Genomic DNA, 16,121 nt, shown 5'->3' on the forward strand with positions numbered 1-16,121 from the left:
GTCGGGAGCTAGGGATTTGCAGAGATGGCCAGAAGTGGCTGACTCCTTGGTAGAAGGGCTGTGGGAACCTGGACTGCCAGGACGGCAGGGCATCCTAGAATGGCCACTCTGCCATCTCTGAAAAAGTTGCTCGAAGGTAATTTCCTTCAGAGAAAGACAGGGATATAGGCAGAGAAGTGAAGTTTGACAGACAGGCTGCAAGCCAAGTGTGGGGGTGGCCAGAGCCCTGGGGCACCAATGCAGGAGGAGGGTGGGCAGAGGGAGCCCCAGTTTCCCTGAGTCAGCACTCTCTGGCCCCCCAGAGGCTGGCCTCAGTTCTCCCCTTGTGATGTATACAGATTAACTCATCTTCCATACAAATAAATCTCTCAGCACACTCCCCGCAGCTCTCTCTGTAGCCTAGATTACCCTCCCATGTCCAGACTTGCCCCCCTGCCTCAGGAACTGCACCCCTCCATCCCAATGAGCTGGACGTAGATGGAGATTTCACTTCACACTTCCTCCTCCACCCCACCACCTCAGCCCTCTGCCCTAGACGTGGCTCCCCAAGCACAGAAACTCCGTTAGCCACCAGCCTTCTGGGGGGATCTATTTATGACCGATCTAGAGGGGCAGGGTATACCTGAGGCCCTGTGCAGAGACCAAGATTTGTGTGGTCTCTCACTCCTTCTCTGCTGTATTCTCAGTCTCCACCCCCACTTCCTTGTCACCAGGCTCAGCTTGAACCTGTGACCTGACTTTTTGTAGATCTGAGCTTCGAGGAAGAATAAAACCCAGCTTCCTTTCAGACCCTTTCCCCTGGAATCAGTGATGAGGATTCTGCACACCCACACTCCTCAATGGGCAAGTAGGACTGAGGAGGGCAGCAGTTCCAAAGACCCCTTTCCTGGGCAAGAATCTCTTTAAGTTGGTAAAAGGGAAGGAGAAGGGACCATACTGATTGCTGGTCCCAAGCCCCATACCAAGACCTCCACTGGTGCTGAAAGGGAAGGGAAGGTACTGTCTCACTTGGCCTGGTTTTAGGACCCAGAGTAGAAATGGAGACAGTGTGTTTGTGTGCGAGTGTGTCTACATTCTTGGGTATGTCTAAGCTTCCATGTGGGGCCATCATGGGGGACAGCCCAGGCTTGGCACAGGAAACCTCACCTGTGTCATACCTACCTGAACACTATCTGACAGAATAGGTAGTAGTAGTTACTCTGATTTGCTGCCTCCCTTCTGGTCCCCACCAGCTATTCTGTGAATAGCAAATCAGTAAGTCTAGCCCTTCTGTCTTTTCAGGTGGGGAATGTGAAGGGTTATCTCTCTGGGGAAACAACTAGGGGGCTTTCCCAAGCAATTAGAAAAATGGGGGGGGGGGTGCCTCAGCCTCCATCCGGTCTCCACTTTGATCCCCTCAGAGGTTGGGAGTGATACACTTCAATACTTCCAGGTGACTCAAACCTGAATCCAGCTTTGGGTCCTACTCTCCCAGGCATCTGGATGCCAGCACCATGGACAGCAGCCAAGACCCCTTTTTGAGAGAGTAGGGGATGACCATTTCCTGGGCCAAGGATACACGACTTTTAGTAGAGCAGCATTTTCCCCAAAGCATCTCCAGGGAGAAGGCAGAGCAGAACCTTCCCTGAGAGAAGGACCAATAATAGGAAAGCCCTCTGGATCTGACTTTAGCAATGTATGAAGTAATTATTTTAATTGCTGATGAATAGTTCACTTAAAAGACACCATCATTCATATAATACACAGCCCCAAGGCCTCAGGAGAAAGGGACCAGGCTTCAGGCTGACCCACATTTTAACCAGTCCTTCCCAAACCTTTTCTCTGTAAATAACTATGCTGCTGCCTTAAGCACAATACCTTCCAGTTAAGGCCACTAGCTGGGGCACACCAGGATCAGACCTGTGACCCTGAACTGCCATAGAAGTGGTTTACACTGGGGTTGGAGACTCATAACATTGGCGGATTCTGTTCATTTCACTCTAAATGAGTCCAAATTCACTTCACACCATTTCTCTAGGTGAGCACATTACCTAGGAAGGACCAAGAGCACCCACACAATCCCCAAAGCAAGAAGGATAGCTCCAGCATTCCCCTAGCCCCCAGTGTTCGGGGGTTGGAAGAGCTCTCATTCTTGCAGATAACCACCATCCTTCACATCTGCAATGTCTATTTCTCCCCAAATTTCCATATCTATTATGACACTCAACACAAAAATTTCCAAGGCTCTGTGCAACTCCAGATGAAAAACACATTTTAGAATTTGTTAACCAGCTACTATTTGAAATAAATGGACCATCAACTAATCTAGAAATCTTTTTATGCCATCACTGATTTTCTTTGCAATGGCATTCAACCTGTCCCTCATTTATCCTTATTCCAACCCTATGAGGTAGACAGGAAAACCAGGGCAGAGAGGTTTTTTAAAAATCACACAACTCGCAGGTGGCAGGTCCACCCCTTAGATACCTCTGAGCACTGCCACCTAGCAGCCGATGTGAATTATTCACCAGCGAGTGGGAGTTACACCTCCAACTCAGAACCCACTGCTGCATTTGGGATTTGCAACTTCTGCAGAGAAACCTCCCCACACCTCCCAACCCTCCAGAAAAGCCCCAGATGAGAAAGGAGTCTCCACGTGCATATAAATGATTCTTTATGCCCTCCCCCCATGCAATGGGGGGTGGAGCAGGGGGAAGGTCCCCCGCCCTCATGCAGGGAACGGGAGGTCAATGTATACTAGTCTTATTGCCAGCTGCCCTGTGGCCATGGGGGTGGGGAATGTGGGGTCTACAGCCCCTTTCTTCTGGCATTGGTCCCCCTTCACCAAGTCACCGTGGTGGAGCTGGGGGGCTGGAGGCCCTAGGAGCTGAGGTAAGGACGGTTCTCTAGGGAAGAAGAGCTGCTCTCCCCACCTGCCCACTGGCTGCCCCAGGATGAGTGTGAGGAGCTGTCAGTGGGGACTGGAATGTCATCCAGGTGTCTCTACCCAGTGGGCAGTAGAGGCCAAACAATGTCTCCAGCTTGAGGCTGCCCACAGAGATCCTCAGTGATGAGGGCAGTGTGCCCCAAACAACCTTGTCCAGGTGGTACCTCCAGCAGCCACGATAGCTCATCTCTGGCCGATGCATTGACTCAAGATCCCCACTCCTGGAGTCCAGTTCAGACCGTGGTGACCCTCATGACAACCTCACGGCCAGACTGGGAACTGGAACGGGCATCTGGCGGCCGCAGCTGTCCAAGGAGGTGCAGGATTGTATAACCACAGCGCTGGGGCAAGAGCGTCCGCATGCGCTGGGCAGCCGGGGGGCGGCTGGTGGCCCCAGAGGGGGGGCCCGTCCGTGAGGTCCTGGGGCCCGGCTTCCCTGCCGACCCTCCCCCTGCATCTCCTCCTATGTCCTTGGTCTTGTCATAATTCAGGACCTTCCACTGCTGGTTCACTGCCTGCCAGCGCTTGAAGATACGGTAGACAGAGGAGCCTTCGTGGACGATGAGGCCTGAGCAAGAGGAATGAGAAATCCAGGGTCAACTGCTGCCCAGACCCAGGCCAGAGGTACTTAAGCAAGCATTTCTCCAGAGTGAGGAGATAGAGTTGCTAAGGGCCTGGAGAAGCAGGCATGGGAGAGGGACCAAGATAGTCCTTAAGGCTCCCAATGGTACAAAATGTGGCCATGAAGCTAAAGGAATGGGCAGGGAAAGTTAAGCATGTGAGTTGATGCTGAAAAGGTAAGGGGGAGAGAGGTGCCCTCACCTATGCAGACGACATCCATGAAGCCGTACATGCCGTAGCAGATCTGAAAGAGCAGATCCTGCCGTTGCCACTTGGCTGAAGGACTGAGTGAGGACCAGATGAGCCAGGAGATGCTGGCGACGAGGAAGAGAGAGCCTAGCACTATGGCAGCAATCTGCACCTTCTCGATGACCGTCAGGGAGATGGCCTGCCACTGTGTGGGAGAAAGGGCTCCACAAAGTCACAGAAAGAGATGGAGGGTGAGGTGATGGGTGGCCCTGAAGAGGAAGAAGCTCCAGGAGCCTTCTTGAAACCTTTCAGGCAGGATTAACATCTGTCTCCTCTGTGCCCTGATCAAAGTTAGTATGTGGCACTTCTCACGTTGCTTGAGACCATTTGTCTGTCTTATTTTAGAAAGGCAAAGCCAGGCAAGTGCTCTGAAGCCAGACCACCTGGGTTTGAATTCCAAATCCTAACTCTGTCACTTACTGGCTGAGTAACCTTGGGCAAGTTTTTAAATCTCTTTGTGCACCAATGTCCTCATCTTTAAAATGGGACTAATAATGGTACATAACTAATAGGATTATTGTGACGATTGAAAGAGTTAATACACACTAAGAGCCTGACATACAGAAAACACGTTTGCCATCATCATCATCATCTTTTCCTTTTTCGTCGTCCCAGTGCCCAGAACAGTGCCTGGAATACAGGTGTCATCCAATAAATGTCTTTGTGAATAAATGAAGGAAGGGAGGATTTATAGACAGGCCATTGTGGTAATGGTGGGGAGGGGTGACTGAGGAAAAACGAAATGGATGAACAATAGCCTCCCTGGAGGGTCCCTGATTCTGATTGCTGAAAGGCCCTTGCCCCGGTCGGAGAGTCCTCTCCTTGCACCTCACCTGCAGTGGGTTCTTGGTGCTGATCGCCAGGACCTGGTACTTGAAGTAACAGAGCTCACAGCTCCAGGAGCCCCTCTCGCTGATCCAGCGGATGAGGCAGGGCTGGTGCGTGCAGCGCACGGAGCCGTCGCAGCGGCAGGGGCTCAGGAGCTCCCCCTGGAGGAAGAGTGCGGGGAGTCCCTGTCAGCTATCACCACCGGACCCCACTCCTCTCCGCTGCCGGAGAGGGAAACCTCCTCTCCAGGGAAGTCATTCTCCCACCTTAAAAAAAACTCAGGCCTTTCACCCAAAACAAGGCAAGAGGCTAAGGCTGCTGCAAATAGGATAAAAGTTGGAGCTCAAGTAAACTTCCCTGACCAAATAGAGGAGGATGGAAAGGGATGCGGGACGGGGTCTTCTGTTTTCCTAGAATTTCGGGAGGGTGCTCTTTAAGGCTTCCCAAATGGAAGCCTACCCCTTAGGATCTGGAGGGCTGGGAGCCATGCCTCCCCCACCCCATCACTGTAAAGTACTTCACAGATGAGGTGCAGACTGGGGTGGGTTACCAGCCTTAGTTTCCAAATATCAAAAAGAGGGAGAAATCGTGGGGGTGGGAGTGGAGGGTGTTCCCCTTTAATCAAGGAATAATTTCTCAGGACATAGAGACACCCCCGGCACTACCCCGGCACAACTTCGTCCATAACATTTAAACAAAGAATACTCTTTGGAATGAGATGGAAAGTTGCGGAATGGGAAGGGAAGAAAAGTGCCCCACGGAGAGAAACACTGAGAGGCAAGGGCGCCGGCTGGGCCCCGCCCTTCAAGGTGGGAACAGAAGCACTCTCCTCTCGGCCCACCTCCGAGACAATAGGCCCCTCAGCCGACGGAGACCCTGGGGCTGGAGACGTGGGGGAGAAAGGATGCCCCCGTTACTGGGTGAGAGGGGTTCTGAGCCCTCCAAGGAGAAAGCCCTACCCCTTCTGAGGACCCCTGACCCTCCTCCGCCCCAAACATGCGCTCCGGGAGTCTCCAGCCAGCCCTCCAACCTCACCCTAGTCCCACTCCGGGTCCTGGGTGCCGCCCAGCCTCCTCAGGCCCCGCCCCCTGCCCGCGGTCTCCCCGGGCGCCCCAGGTGCGCGCTCCCACCCCTCCCGCCCGGCCGGGGGCCAGGGCCTGACCTGCTCCGGGCCCTGGAAGCAGATTCGGCACTGGGGGGTTCGGAGCCCGCTGTCCAGGCTGCTGCTGAGCGACAGGGCGTCCAGCGCGCCCGGGGGCGGCGGCGGCGGCGCGGGTGGCGGCGGGGGTCCGGCCCGCGGCTCCTTGTCTCCGGCCAGGCCCCGGGTCCGCGGCTCCGAGCCGTAGTACTCCTCTTCGTCGCCGTCGCCGTCCCAGGTCGAGCAGCCGGCGAAGGGCGCCCAGCCGCAGCCGCCTCCCCCGCCCCCCCGGGGCTGCGGCTCGGCCCGGGGCCGCCCCCCGCCCGTCAGCACCAGCAGCTTCAGCTCGTTCAGGAACATGCGGAGCCGGGACTTGAGCATCGTCCGGGCGCCGGGGGGCGGGGGGCGGCGTGCAAGGGGGGCTGTCGGGCGGCGGGGGGAAGGGAGAGGACAAGGCCGGGAAGGGGGCGCGCGCCGAGAGCCGAGCCCGGCCGGGGTCTTCCGGGCCTGCGAGCGCGTTCACTGCTGCCGCCGCCGGGGCTCGGGGGCTTGCGGGGCCGCGAGGGCTGGCGGCCCGGGGGCGGCGGGGCGGGCAGCCATGGCCAGGGCAGGGGGCGGGGAGGGGGGCTCAGGGTGCCGCGCCCCGCGGGTCCGGGTCCGGAGCGGGCCGTGCCCCAGAGGTTACGCGCCCGGGTCCTCCTGCGGCGGGGCCGCCCCCCATCGCCGTCCGCCCGGCCCCAGCCCCGCTCCGGCTCCCGGCTCCGGCTCGGCTCGGCTCGGCCCGTGTGCTCGGCGGTGGCAAATGGCGGCTCCTTCCGGCGGCGGCGGCGGCGGAGACCCCCCCGGAGCGGCGGGCGGGCGGGGCGGGCGGGGCGGGAGCCGGGGAGCCGGTGAGGGATGGAGGGAGGGGCGGGGCGGGGAGGGGGAGAGGAGAAGTGGCCGCGGCTGCGCATCCCCGCCCTGCCCCGCACGAGCAGGTGTCCCCAGAGGCGGGGGCAAGTGTGCCAGCCCGGGGGAGGGCAGAGGGAGGGGAGTGGCCAGGAAAGGGGAGTGTGCACACGGGTAGGAGAATAGGTGTGTGAATGGGGGGGGGGGGGGGCGGTGAGCGGGTGAAGATGGAAGGTGAGTGGTCAAAGACGCAGGTGCACCAAGGAGGGAGAGGCTTGTGCAAAACGGGAGTGTGCAAAGAAAGAGCTATGCAAGGGTCGGAGGTGTGAGGGAGGTGAGCCAGAGGTGGACTCAAGCAATAAACACTTTTACACAAAAGACTGAAAAGTGTGCACGGTGAGGGACTGTGGAAAAGAGATGAGTGTGTAAGGGATGGAATTGGATTGTATGAGAACAGAAGTAATTGTAATGTGTGAAGAAGGTGAGTGAGCAAGGGAGACAGGAGGGCTAAAGGGGTGAGAGTGTCTTTCTTGATACTCTCCTGCCCCACCACCGCTCTGCTGAAGTGAACAACACACACACACACACACACGCTTAGCTCTTTGCTTTTATGGGGGCCTTGACCCTGAGGTCAGTTCTACCGCCTCATCACATTATTTCTGCCTTACTCTTACATCCTTCCTGTCCTCTCCTTTCCAACGCAGAGGGAAAAGGGATTCCAGGGGAGCCCATTGGGTTAAACACATTGGGAAAAAATTAATTAGTAAAAGAGTAATTAACAGGAGAAGGGGGGGTATAGGACTAGGGACAGACTCCCAAACTAAGATTCCTCAATACAAAGTGAATAAGGTGAGTAATGCTCTTGTGAAGCATTCAAATGTTTTAGATGGATGAATGAATGAATCAGAAAAAGGGGCTGGAACCCAAGGCAACATAAAGGACGATTCCTATTCCAAAGACAGTGAGTTGTAGTGGGCTTATGTGGAAAGTGAGGCTGAAGTGGACCCTGCTGGTGCAGGAAGGAAGTTTGACACACTCAGAGACACATCCTTCCAGAACGTTTACAAACCAACCAGTCCTAGCAAGAGAGACAATGAAACATTCCCCTCACAAACTCCTTAGCCAGTTCAGACCTGAAGGCTTCTCTTACTAGTGTCCCAGCTGCCCTTTGCCAGCAAGGGCCCACAGCTACAACTATCAGAATGCAAAGAGGGGGAATTTGCACTGACCTGTCTTCCATTTTGCCCTGGAGCATGGTTTGTATTAGTCTCAGGCCTGAACTCTTACCTCCTAGGCCACATGCTTACAGAGAATAGAAGTCAGGGTGGAAGGAGTGGCAGAGTGATAAAATGGTTTGACGTCTTAGACAGTTTCTCACAAATCAGACACTGATCCCTTCCCTCCCTTCCTCCCTTCCCCCGAAATGGCTGGGAGATGAAGTTGGAGCAAGACAAGAGAAGCCAGAGAAACCTGTCTGTTGTCTACTTGGGTGTCTGAGCAGAGGTCATTTGCGAAAAGTCTGTGTTCTGTCCAGGGACAAGGGCTAAGAGAGCTTACACTGGGGGGAAAAAGGGAAGCACGATGACCCCAAATATGGGGTCACAAGGTTTGCAGAAGGGCACAAGTCATTCTCATTCAATACAGTGGTCTGGAGTGGTAGTGGTGGTAACTTCCTTGCACATGCTTACTCCTGTATCTAGCCGTCTACATGTGATGTATATAATAACATCCACACGCACACACACACACACAGCTTAGTGATGGAAAGAACCTTAAAGGTCCAGTATTCCTATCTCCTCCTCTCCATAACTCCTCTACCAGAAGGCATGTGGTCTCTGCCTTAACACTCCCAGCGAAGGGTGGGAGAAGGGAAGAGGGGAGGGCATTGCCACTCTTCCTGTCGGATTACTGTATTAAACCTGCCTCCCATCAATCCTTGAATTCTAGTTTTGCCCTCAGATGGGCATTGTCTATTTCCTATTTTATATGATGTTGGCTACATCTTTACAGATAGCCTTATCACTACTTTACAGGGCTAGTGACTGAAACACCAAAAAAAAAACCCAAACAAAAACGCCCCCCCACACACAGGAAGCAACACTCAGTAAAAATCTGTTGAATGAATGAGTGAAACAAAGACACAAACAAGAATATGTTTTCCGACGGCGGTGGAGCAGAAAGGCGACAGCACCACCTCCCGTCCCCCGACCGCGCCCACCCCGCCATATAGCAAGACTGAGAGACGCGCAGCGAGGCTGGAGATGCGCTCCGACTCGGCACGCAGCCCAGAGCTGGGATCTGGGTGGCCCGGGTTGCCATGGCACCGCCTTGGACTCCACCCTCTCTCGTCTTCCCTCTACTCCCAGCCGGGGTTATGGCAGCCAGTCACGTGCTGTGCCGCGTAACCACACCTCTGCTCCTCAGAGCAATGTCAAGCGGTCACGTGTGATAGCAACAGGTCACGTGGCTGCCCTCGCCCCTCCGCCCCCTTCCTCGCCCCGCCCCCTTCCCGGTCAAAGCCGCTCCTGGCGGCCCCTCTGCGCATGAGCGGCTGGTCACGTGCCCTGAACGTCCGGCGGCCGCCCCGCCCCCCCAGTTTCCGCGCGCCTCTTTGGCAGCTGGTCACATGGTGAGGGTGGGGGCCGGGGGGCCGCTCTAGCCCGCGGCCTGCGTCTGTGGTCGGGCCCGGAGCGCCCAGCTGCCCGGACCGATCCCGAGTGTATGGCGCCGCGGGAACCGGCTCCGGGGCCCCGATAACGGGCCGACCCCGCCGCTCCTGCACGGGGGAGGTGAGTGCAGCCCCTTCGCGGGAATGGAGCCTTCTCGCCGTCCACGGCTGCCCGCGCGGGCTGGGTACGGGAGGGTCGCTCGAGGGCGGGAAGTGGGGCAGGGGCAATGGGGTCCTTTGTGGTCGTAGGGAGGTGTAATTTTCGGTACTGGGGTGTAGGATCTTCGATGCAGTGGGTGTGTCGTGTAGGGTCTCCCCTGTTCGGGGCGCGATGGTCCCAAAGGAAAAGGCATTTTTTCTTCTAGGGCCTCACGTGGCTGGAGGAGTTGGGGTTAGAGTCATTGTGTTACCTGAGGGGCCGGCCGCAGGGAAGATTCGGGAAGGGACGAGATGCTGGCGGTGTTGTCTTTGTGATGTCTTTTGTGTGAGTCACTTTGTTGCTGCAGGCTCGTTCCATCCGAACTCTGGAAGGGAATTTCGGTGGTAGCAGTCTCTGTGATTCTAGGGTCTCCTCTGATCTGAGAATGGCTACCCCTCGGTATGAGCCAGTGGCTGAGATTGGTGTCGGCGCCTATGGGACGGTGTACAAGGCCCGTGATCCCCACAGTGGCCACTTTGTGGCCCTTAAGAGCGTGAGAGTCCCCAATGGAGGAGGCGCTGGAGGGGGCCTTCCCATCAGCACAGTTCGTGAGGTGGCCTTGCTGAGGCGGCTGGAGGCTTTTGAGCATCCCAATGTTGTCCGGTGAGAAAGACGGCAGAGGGTTGGGAGGGGGTGGAAAAGGGGAAAGACAGCCCACAGATGAGGAGTGGTGGTCAGGGGAGAAGTGGGAACCCTGAGGCAATAGGGGAGGCCATGTTGGCTCAAAGAGGAGTGATCAGTGAGTGACCATTTCTTCTGGTCAGGCTGATGGACGTCTGTGCCACTGCCCGAACTGACCGGGAGACCAAAGTGACCCTGGTATTTGAGCATGTGGACCAAGACCTAAGGACGTATCTGGACAAGGCACCCCCGCCCGGCTTGCCAGTGGAGACCATCAAGGTGAGAGGGGTGGGCAGACACTCAGAGGTGGATTGGGACCTTTGTAGCAGAACCTGTTGTGATTTCAGGTTTGGTGCTAGTTTCCAGTTCCTCTGTACCTCCCCCTTCCAAACCAGGATCTGATGCGCCAGTTCCTAAGAGGCCTAGATTTCCTTCATGCCAACTGCATCGTTCACCGAGACCTGAAGCCAGAGAACATTCTGGTGACAAGTGGTGGGACAGTCAAGCTGGCTGACTTTGGCCTGGCCAGAATCTACAGCTACCAGATGGCACTTACACCTGTGGTCAGTAGAAGGATGGTAGCCAAAAGGGGTTGTGGTTGGGGGCAGGAGCGCGATTGCCCATAGCGGTTGAGAGGGCATGTGCTTTGTGTAACCCGTAGGGCCCTCCCCTGCTCTTCTTATTCCCATTAGGTTGTTACACTCTGGTACCGTGCTCCGGAAGTTCTCCTGCAATCTACGTATGCAACACCTGTGGACATGTGGAGTGTGGGCTGTATTTTCGCAGAGATGTTTCGTCGAAAGTATGGGACCTGAGTATCCTGAACTATCTTGAATTTCCCAGATCTCTTATTCATAAACCATATCCATACTCTGCCCATTCCTTCACTTAAGTACTACTGACCCCCTTGACCATAACCAGAAGCTCTGAATGTCCTAGAATTAGGAATTTCAGATCCTTTTATTCTCCACGGCCTTTGTTTTGAGCCATTAAGCAGTAATCAGTCTACCACTATGTCTTTGAAAATGAGTGCTACCTTGTTTTCTCTTCTCCACCGCAGGCCTCTCTTCTGTGGAAACTCTGAAGCTGACCAGTTAGGCAAAATCTTTGAGTAAGTGACCGGCAAGGGGGAAAGGAGTTTTCCATTCTGAGTCCTTCTCTTTTTGCTGAGCCCCGGATGGCAACTGGCGGTGCGCCTGGAGATGGGGACTGGAGAAGGACGCCTCTGACCAGAGTTCTCCTGTTTCTCCATAGCCTGATCGGGCTACCCCCAGAGGAAGACTGGCCGCGAGATGTGTCTCTACCCCGAGGAGCCTTTCCCCCCAGAGGGCCCCGCCCCGTGCAGTCGGTGGTGCCTGAGATGGAGGAGTCTGGAGCACAGCTGCTTCTGGTACTGGGCTTGGGCAAGGGCACCAGATGAGATTGGGGGCAAAACGGAGCAGAATAAAAGGGACCCAAACCACTGTGGTTACTGAGACTTGGTTGGTGGATGGGTTAGTTTTCATTGTTGCTGTGAGTGGCCATCCACAAAGAGGGATGTAGAACACAGCCTGGGGACTCTTGGGGGTGAGCAGCAGTCTGGCCTTCATGGGTTTTCTGACCTTTGCCTCTCCTTTCAGGAGATGCTGACTTTTAACCCACACAAGCGAATCTCTGCCTTCCGAGCCCTGCAGCACTCTTATCTACAAAAGCCGGAAGGTAACCCAGAGTGAGCAATGGAGTGGCTGCAACAGAGCCAAGACAAGAGAAGCTGTCAGTACCCTTCTTGGAACACTTGAGTGGAGAGCCCTCCGCAGAAGGCCCTCCTGCCTTCATCTCTGTGGAGACTCCTCCCGACTTTTTACACACAATATTTTGCTGCCTTAATGACATTCCCCTCCCACCCTCCTTTGAGGCTTACCCTCCTCCTGCCCCCATCTCCTTACTCCGAGGGGTCTGTCCCTCGTTCTCCCCTTCCCTACCTTGATATTGGGATCCTTTTTTATACAGGAAAAACAAACAAAACAAAGAAATATGCTCCTTTTTTTTTTTTTTAAATGTTTCTTTCTCTGATTGGCTTTGCTGTTTGGGGATTTGGAAAAACCATTTGGAAGTGGAACTTCCTTGCAGAATTTTAAAGCTTCTCCTCAGGTCCCAGGGCCTCCATGGTCAGGGGAGCCCCTTGACTGGCAACAGAGAAGAAAAGGCACTTAAGTTGCTTCTTTGAATATGGAGTTTAAATGGCTTTTATTTTTATATTCACTGAATTCCCCCAAACTGGGTCCTGCTTATTACAAGGAAGAGTTCTTGGTGACTTTCTCCTGGGCTCTGTCCCCAATTTACCTTTGGAGCCAGGATGTGAAAGGGAGAAGAGGGGAGACAGAGCCAGGAATGACTCCAACCCCCATCCATCTCATGTACTTCCCGGGAGCTTCCCATGTCCCCTGAGGGACAGAGGGAGGAAGTTTCTCTTTGTTCTTTATAATCTTGCTCCCACTAAAACATGTCATGGCACAAAGCCTAGCTATTCAGTCATCTTGAGGGGACATGGCAAAGGGCCTTGCCTTTTTCTCAAACAAAAAGGGCTACAGACCCTAGGTCTTCCGTAAGGGAGGAAGAAAAAGCTTAGGGAGAGCAGAGAGCAGGAGAGAAGTCAGAAGGCTCCAAAGTCTCATAGAAAGGCACTGGGGTTGGCTCGAGGATCCTTCTGATTCCGAAATCTCATCGCTAGCCAAACACCAAGGATCTGTAGAAACAAATGGTGAGAGGGAAGCACCAATTCTGAATCTCTGGGGCTAAGACTTACAGATGTAGAGAAGGGTGTAAATGAGGGAACTGGAGAATGTTACCTCTGTAAAGCTAAAGAAGAGTCCAACACCCCCCAGGATTTTCAGGGCCTCATCTGAATGCTTAAGAAACTTTTCTCCACACATCTGGCACGTGGGGCTCCGGCTCTTGCAGATCTGAGGGTGAAACAGACGTGTGTGTTTGGAGGTTGCAGAATTGGTAGGCTGCTCCATCCCAATACCATGGCGAATAGCTCTAGAAATTATTTACTAGTTCCTGGTCAGTATCCTACAAACAAGTCCCACGTGGCTAATCCTTTAGCCTCTGTATCCATCCCCGCAACTCTGCACAACCCCCCACTCCCACTGCCCCCGCCAGCACACAGCCCCAGTACAAGAGCACTGCTAGAGAGAAGCAGTGACATTCAGACTCTTAAATCAGCCATTTGGGCATTATCCTTTCCCAGTTCTCCCCAGGCCCTCGCCAACTCACTGCAGTGCAGAAAGCATAATCTTGTTGATACAGGGTTGTAAGGTTGAACAAGCCACAACAATCAAAACTTCTTTCCAATTCATCCCGAGTCTTGTTGCTCATGACCCACCAGGAAGCATTGATGACATCTGTCTGGAGGATATAGGCAGAGGGAAATTATTTGACGCTGCCAGCCTTAAGAATCCCTCTAGAGCCTGATCTCAGTCCAAGTGCCTTCATTTCCCCATTTCAGCAAAAGGGGCAAGTCCCTGAGAAGCAAGGTGTATCACAGTTACACAGCTACAATAATATTTACTTAAGGTTCTACATCATCCTCATGGAAAAGGAGGCAGACATCCCAGAGGAAGCAAATGGCTTGAGTCTGGAAGTAGTGGACCTAAGAATAATCTTTGGGCCCAGATGGAGAGGGAGTTAGAGATTAAAGAGAAACAAAACAACGCAAATACTTGAAAACATCCCCTTACCTGTTTGCTTCGGTTAATAGCCAGACATGAGCAAGAGATTCCAAACTGGAAGACGAACACCAGACCAAGGATGATCATGTACTGAGAGGAAGAGTTATGGGGAAAAAGTCCTAGATTCCTTTATGTTCTACCTATAACCATCTGATCTAACCTATTCATAGAACTTACACAACCATGCCAGGTGAAAACAAAATCATCATTCTTGTTTCATAGAGCATGGTAGAGGGCAGGGCAAGGAGACATGGCCCCAAGATCCCCGAGGTCTGTTACCCTCCTAGCTTCTTCCTAGTGGCCTCGGCCCTCCCAAGAGCCCTGGTGCCCCCCTCCCTTCAGGTCAGGATACAAAGAACAGGAGTACTTGGTGGTGGTTGACAGCACCCACCAGTCCAGCCACCGCGATGAGGAGAAGGAAGACTCCCACAGCAATGACTCCTCCGATGATGTGGATGCTGGATACCAGACCCAGGCCCTTACCCCAAGCAGCCACTCCAATGAGCAACAAGCCTACCAGCTACAGGAAACAGAGCAGGATACGTCTCAAAGAATTCCAGGGTGCAGCACGGCCAAAGACCATACAGGGGGGCTTCGACAAAACAGGAGAACTGAGCTGTGTGTGAATGAGCAAGAGGTCCTATCTGGACCAGAAGCACCCCCTGGGCACTCCTGCCATGTAGGTCAGAGTGGCTGGGATGGGGGTGAGGGGTAGCGGGGATAGTAGACTCTATGAATATAAAAATGGAACTTTTAGCTTCTACCAGCACATCCCTCTATTTGGGGAGAAACTGATGTTCACAGGAGGGAGGGACGGGCCTTTATGCCCTCGGCCATCAGTTCATCCCCCCCACCCCCAGACAAATCCTCTGATCACCGGAAGTCTCCCCTCTTCCCACGGAAGTCCCCAAGAATTCCCTCTTCGCCGGAAGTTCCCGGGAATCTTCCCGGAACCCCCAGAACACCCTTCTCCCCACCGGAAGTCCCCTAGAGATTCTTCCCGCTGGCCTTTCCGCTCTGAGCTTCCCCCACCTCCAAAACCTCACCATGTAGACCACGTTGAGCGCGCACAGCGCATTCTTGGAACAGGCAAAGCCACCGCAAACCATCTCCCCAGCTTTCGGGACCCAAGTGGTCCCAAGGACTTGGGGGGAGGGTCTTGGGGACCGTCTTCTTAGACCCGGACGGCTTCTGTCTCTTTAAATCGAGTCCAGCCAAACCCAGTCCTCTGCGCCTGCACCGTCCCACCCCTGCCTCTGGATTGGCGAGACTCGGGGCTAATCCAGGACGTCGAGGGCCTGAGTGCCAATCAATCTGCATGGCGTCACTGACCCGCCTGCCGGTCCCTCCTTTAAGTTCTCTATTGGATGAAACTTAAAACTGGGGGCAGGGCTTCCAGAAATTCTCATAGGGACCACTGCCTAAACTTCAAAACCCCGGATTGAAAGCGGAGCTGGAAGAGGGCTGGTCCGCGGGCGGAGGCTCTGCGGAAACTCCGGTGAAGAGCGAGAAGGTGCTGCTTCGAGCGCAGGGCGAAAGGACTCCTCCCCTTGAGGGAGCGCCCTTCCCCGCCCCTTCCCCTTGTCCTGCAGTGACCTCACGATGATGCCATTGTTTGTTGTTATTCCGTCACGCTCGAGAACACCCAGAAGAACAAAATATTGAGCCATTTAGCCAGACCACAGAGGCCCTGGGTTGGGCACAGCAACACCTAGCAAATCCTCACGTTTGCAAGTGTATCCACTTGTGCTCATGTTCTCTGCTATATTGCCTCCTAAGGGTGTGTGAATATGCTAGAAATTTAAAGAAAAAAGCAGCCTCGGGCTGCCGCATTCCTGTGTGTGAGGAAGCCACAGGTGCAGACATGGGTGTGCTCGGCGTCTTCAGAGCACGTGCCTGATCCAGGGCTTGAAAAAAATGACAAAGGGAGGGATCTGGGATATGAATAAATATGAGGGGAGGAGGAGTCTCCACGTTTTCACTCTGAGGGCGGTCGTAGTGGTGGATCTATATATGTTTATTATTGCATCCGTGCTTTGACACACCGCCCTTTTCGTGGGGATGGGAAAAGGCATAATCCCTCCTTCCCCCAAGAGAAAGAAGCAGTCCAGTAGGAACACAAATGAAAAACCCCCTTCGACTCCACCGAATGATTTAAAGTCGTGTCTGCTTAGATCCTACGACTGCGTGAGCAGTGTGGTCTTACTGTTGGAGTCAGACTGCATGGGCTCCAACTTTCCTGCTCACGTACTGTTTGTCCTTTGGCCAGT

The 16,121-nt window shown here is 54.3% G+C and overlaps 3 protein-coding genes across 5 annotated transcripts; 1 reads left to right on the top strand and 2 right to left on the bottom strand.

The window, feature by feature from the left end:
• Nucleotides 1-2,636: 2,636 nt before the first annotated feature.
• On the bottom strand, nucleotides 2,637-6,154 carry MARCHF9 (membrane associated ring-CH-type finger 9). Its single transcript, XM_046652647.1, has 4 exons — nucleotides 5,787-6,154; nucleotides 4,630-4,785; nucleotides 3,749-3,941; nucleotides 2,637-3,494 (listed from the first exon to the last, which is right to left on the bottom strand). The coding sequence occupies exons 1-4, from the start codon at nucleotides 6,141-6,143 to the stop codon at nucleotides 3,160-3,162; spliced, it is 1,041 nt and encodes a 346-aa protein (XP_046508603.1). The 5' UTR covers nucleotides 6,144-6,154; the 3' UTR covers nucleotides 2,637-3,159.
• Nucleotides 6,155-9,265: 3,111 nt separating this feature from the next.
• Nucleotides 9,266-12,154, top strand: CDK4 (cyclin dependent kinase 4). The gene is made up of 8 exons (XM_046637670.1): nucleotides 9,266-9,439; nucleotides 9,884-10,120; nucleotides 10,282-10,417; nucleotides 10,534-10,701; nucleotides 10,831-10,940; nucleotides 11,199-11,249; nucleotides 11,393-11,528; nucleotides 11,758-12,154. Exons 2-8 carry the CDS (start codon nucleotides 9,903-9,905, stop codon nucleotides 11,848-11,850), a joined length of 912 nt encoding a protein of 303 aa, XP_046493626.1. The 5' UTR covers nucleotides 9,266-9,439; nucleotides 9,884-9,902; the 3' UTR covers nucleotides 11,851-12,154.
• Nucleotides 12,155-12,347: 193 nt separating this feature from the next.
• On the bottom strand, nucleotides 12,348-15,102 carry TSPAN31 (tetraspanin 31). Of its 3 annotated transcripts, none has more exons than XM_046637689.1 (6): nucleotides 14,898-15,102; nucleotides 14,243-14,371; nucleotides 13,861-13,941; nucleotides 13,397-13,528; nucleotides 12,967-13,080; nucleotides 12,348-12,863 (listed from the first exon to the last, which is right to left on the bottom strand). In XM_046637689.1, the coding sequence occupies exons 1-6, from the start codon at nucleotides 14,958-14,960 to the stop codon at nucleotides 12,789-12,791; spliced, it is 594 nt and encodes a 197-aa protein (XP_046493645.1). In that variant the 5' UTR covers nucleotides 14,961-15,102; the 3' UTR covers nucleotides 12,348-12,788. The 3 variants fall into 3 exon arrangements, with proteins under 3 accessions (XP_046493645.1, XP_046493636.1, XP_046493656.1); XM_046637680.1 differs by having other exon boundaries at nucleotides 14,204-14,371; nucleotides 14,898-15,101; XM_046637700.1 differs by lacking the exon at nucleotides 14,243-14,371.
• Between the last annotated feature and the right edge of the window lie 1,019 nt (nucleotides 15,103-16,121).

Source organism: Equus quagga, chromosome 1 (genome assembly GCF_021613505.1).
Source record: "Equus quagga isolate Etosha38 chromosome 1, UCLA_HA_Equagga_1.0, whole genome shotgun sequence".
Lineage (NCBI taxonomy): Eukaryota > Metazoa > Chordata > Mammalia > Perissodactyla > Equidae > Equus > Equus quagga.

Excerpts from the sequence above, each read along its gene's own strand:
- MARCHF9 (XM_046652647.1), bottom strand. The coding sequence starts at position 6,143 with ATGCTCAAGTCCCGGCTCCGCATGTTCCTGAACGAGCTGAAGCTGCTG. Across the intron at positions 4,786-5,786 it reads GCTTCCAGGGCCCGGAGCAG|GGGGAGCTCCTGAGCCCCTG; the intron begins GTCAGGCCCTGG and ends CTCTTCCTCCAG. Across the intron at positions 3,495-3,748 it reads CATGGATGTCGTCTGCATAG|GCCTCATCGTCCACGAAGGC; the intron begins GTGAGGGCACCT and ends CCTCTTGCTCAG.
- CDK4 (XM_046637670.1), top strand. The coding sequence starts at position 9,903 with ATGGCTACCCCTCGGTATGAGCCAGTGGCTGAGATTGGTGTCGGCGCC. Across the intron at positions 10,702-10,830 it reads AGATGGCACTTACACCTGTG|GTTGTTACACTCTGGTACCG; the intron begins GTCAGTAGAAGG and ends TATTCCCATTAG. Across the intron at positions 11,529-11,757 it reads CTGGAGCACAGCTGCTTCTG|GAGATGCTGACTTTTAACCC; the intron begins GTACTGGGCTTG and ends CTCTCCTTTCAG.
- TSPAN31 (XM_046637680.1), bottom strand. The coding sequence starts at position 14,960 with ATGGTTTGCGGTGGCTTTGCCTGTTCCAAGAATGCGCTGTGCGCGCTC. Across the intron at positions 14,372-14,897 it reads CGCTCAACGTGGTCTACATG|CTGGTAGGCTTGTTGCTCAT; the intron begins GTGAGGTTTTGG and ends TGTTTCCTGTAG. Across the intron at positions 12,864-12,966 it reads TCTTCTTTAGCTTTACAGAG|ATCCTTGGTGTTTGGCTAGC; the intron begins GTAACATTCTCC and ends TTGTTTCTACAG.